General features: G+C 38.1%; 1 protein-coding gene across 2 annotated transcripts in view; it reads left to right on the top strand.

Annotated features, from left to right (window-relative positions):
- Positions 1-1220, top strand: part of arhgef33 (Rho guanine nucleotide exchange factor (GEF) 33) — a 12903-nt gene extending 11683 nt beyond the window's left edge. For both annotated transcript variants that reach the window (XM_014017577.1, XM_014017576.1), the window contains exons 15-17: positions 138-350; positions 535-674; positions 839-1220. In XM_014017577.1, the coding sequence (XP_013873031.1) occupies positions 138-350; positions 535-674; positions 839-968 (483 nt within the window). In that variant the 3' untranslated portion in view covers positions 969-1220. The remainder of the gene's footprint in view (positions 1-137; positions 351-534; positions 675-838) is intronic.
- The last annotated feature ends 950 nt before the right edge of the window (positions 1221-2170 follow it).

Here is a 2170-nt window from a genome sequence, read left to right as displayed (position 1 = left end):
GGTGAAAATTTCATGTCATTAGCACCTCTAGTAATATATTTACTGAGAAAATGTTGACGTGTTCAATACTTATTTTGCCTGCTGTATTCTCAAATTACATGTGTACAAGCAACATTTTTATCTTCTCTGGTCTCTAGTCACTGAATGGTCTGCAGATGGAGAACTCCACGAGTGGCCTGGATGCAGGGCCTCTGTCAGACCACCTCCAAAGGGGGGCACTGGGTAGCCACGCCAAACTGGAGCGTCAGGGCAGCAAGGGCAGCAAATGTTCCACCCCGCCGCACAAAATCCACAGCCCCCTGGGGAACGCCGACAAACAGAGCTCCGATCTCCACGGACTGCTCAACATTGTGGGTGAAAATAAAAAAAGTGGATAAATTATTAAGTATTTTTAATAAAAAACAAGCGTAGTAACATTTTAACAGTTTTAATCTCACAATCTCATCCAGATTTACAACTGAAAAACACATTATTTAACAGAAATGAAGTATTTTGTGAATGACTGAAATAAAACCTGGTATTCAACCTGATCAGGACCCTGGTGACCAGTCATGGAGGGACGAGTCAAAGTGGATGGGCGGGGCCGAGGAGAACAACCACACACCCCTCAGTGAGAGGAGTCGCAAAGACAAGGGAGGATTCAGGAGCTCCTTCAAGAAACTCTTCAAGAAAAAGTAAGGATCGTTTCTGATGAGAGTAAAAGACACTACTTTTTGTTCTTTCCCAGATCCTGCAGACAAAATCGTCTCGGACACATTATGAGCTGCGTTTGTTGGGAGTCAGATTTGAATATTTGTCACTGAAGCATAAAGTTGATCATTTTCTGTCTTTTTAACAGGACCGGTGATGAAAAGAGGGAGAAAGGAGGCGAAAAATCACGTGAAAACCAAAACAATGCTGAGCATGAAACGGTGGGGAAAACCCCCAAACTGGTTCATCTGGAGCTGAACCGTGGCACTGCTGTATAAAGTTATATACTGAAAGAGTTCAATATCATGTAAAAATCTAAGCCATTAGGCAACATTTCCACTAAATATTTTAATGTGTAAATACGTTTTTTTTTTCTTCTCTTTTCAAGACCGTCCTGCTCCTGGACTTTACACTGAAGGAAGAAACTTGATTTAGTTCATCCTTTGGTTCTTTGTTACATTTATGATTAAATTATTTTCACATTATGTACACACCAATGCTGATTTAGCAGTAAATAAGTGACAAAAGCAGTAATTTGTATAAAACCACATTTTTGCGTTTGTTTTTAAACTTTCAGAGCATGAAGTCGAACACTTTCCTGTTTCTTTCAGGCTTTTACTTAGGTTCAACAACTCATACTTTGCAGGTAGAATTAATTTAAACTCCTAACTCAACATTTTCTTTTATACACTCGCATCTTTTTAGCCTCTTCCTTCCCTAAAATAGATTAGAAATCGCAGACGGGACACCCTTAAACAGAGACATATCACACTTTTAAATCCTTTTTCACATTTAAATCTATATGAAGTGGAACTGCAAAGCTTTGGTCTGAATTCTCTTATTTTAACTCCACAAGCCCCTCTTTAACCCCTTTAGTGCATTTCAGATCAACTCGTTTTGAGGCTGTTTCTTAAATTCAAATGAGGCACTTCACACCCCACCTCCCTCCAGCTTTTAGACCGGTCCATTTCAGTTTGATAGAGGGGTTTACGACAATATAGTGACACATAAAATCATTTAGAAATTAACTGAAAGATGTCAACAAAAAAATAAATAAAATACTTGTACATCCAGCCTTACAGCTGGAGTCTGGACCAGAGCCAGAGGAGAATGAAGACCAAATTTTAGTTGATAAATCCAGACCTTATTTGGAAATCCCATCACAAATCATTTGATGTAACTGTTCAAAACAATGCAGCACCAGGTAAAATACACAAAATACATTTAACAGCTAAAAAAGTGGATTTTGCAGGATATGTCTCCTTTAAGGTCACGGCTCACTCAGCCTTTGATTTGTTCATCATGGTTCTGTGAAAGAAATAAACAAAAAAAACCTGTTTAGTTAAGAGATGGAAACACAAAGTGAGTTGGTTTACAAAGGAAAAAAAACTGAAAACTGGCAGATTAATGCAATTAGTAGTACAGAAAATACAGCCAGAATTAGTTTGAATTATATAATTTAATGGGAATTGTAAATGAT

The sequence above is a fragment of the Austrofundulus limnaeus genome, unplaced genomic scaffold (assembly GCF_001266775.1).
Source record: "Austrofundulus limnaeus strain Quisiro unplaced genomic scaffold, Austrofundulus_limnaeus-1.0 Scaffold172, whole genome shotgun sequence".
Classification (NCBI taxonomy): Eukaryota; Metazoa; Chordata; class Actinopteri; order Cyprinodontiformes; family Rivulidae; genus Austrofundulus; species Austrofundulus limnaeus.
The sequence above is the reverse complement of the archived record's forward strand: the minus strand, read 5'-3'. Positions and strand labels throughout refer to the sequence as shown.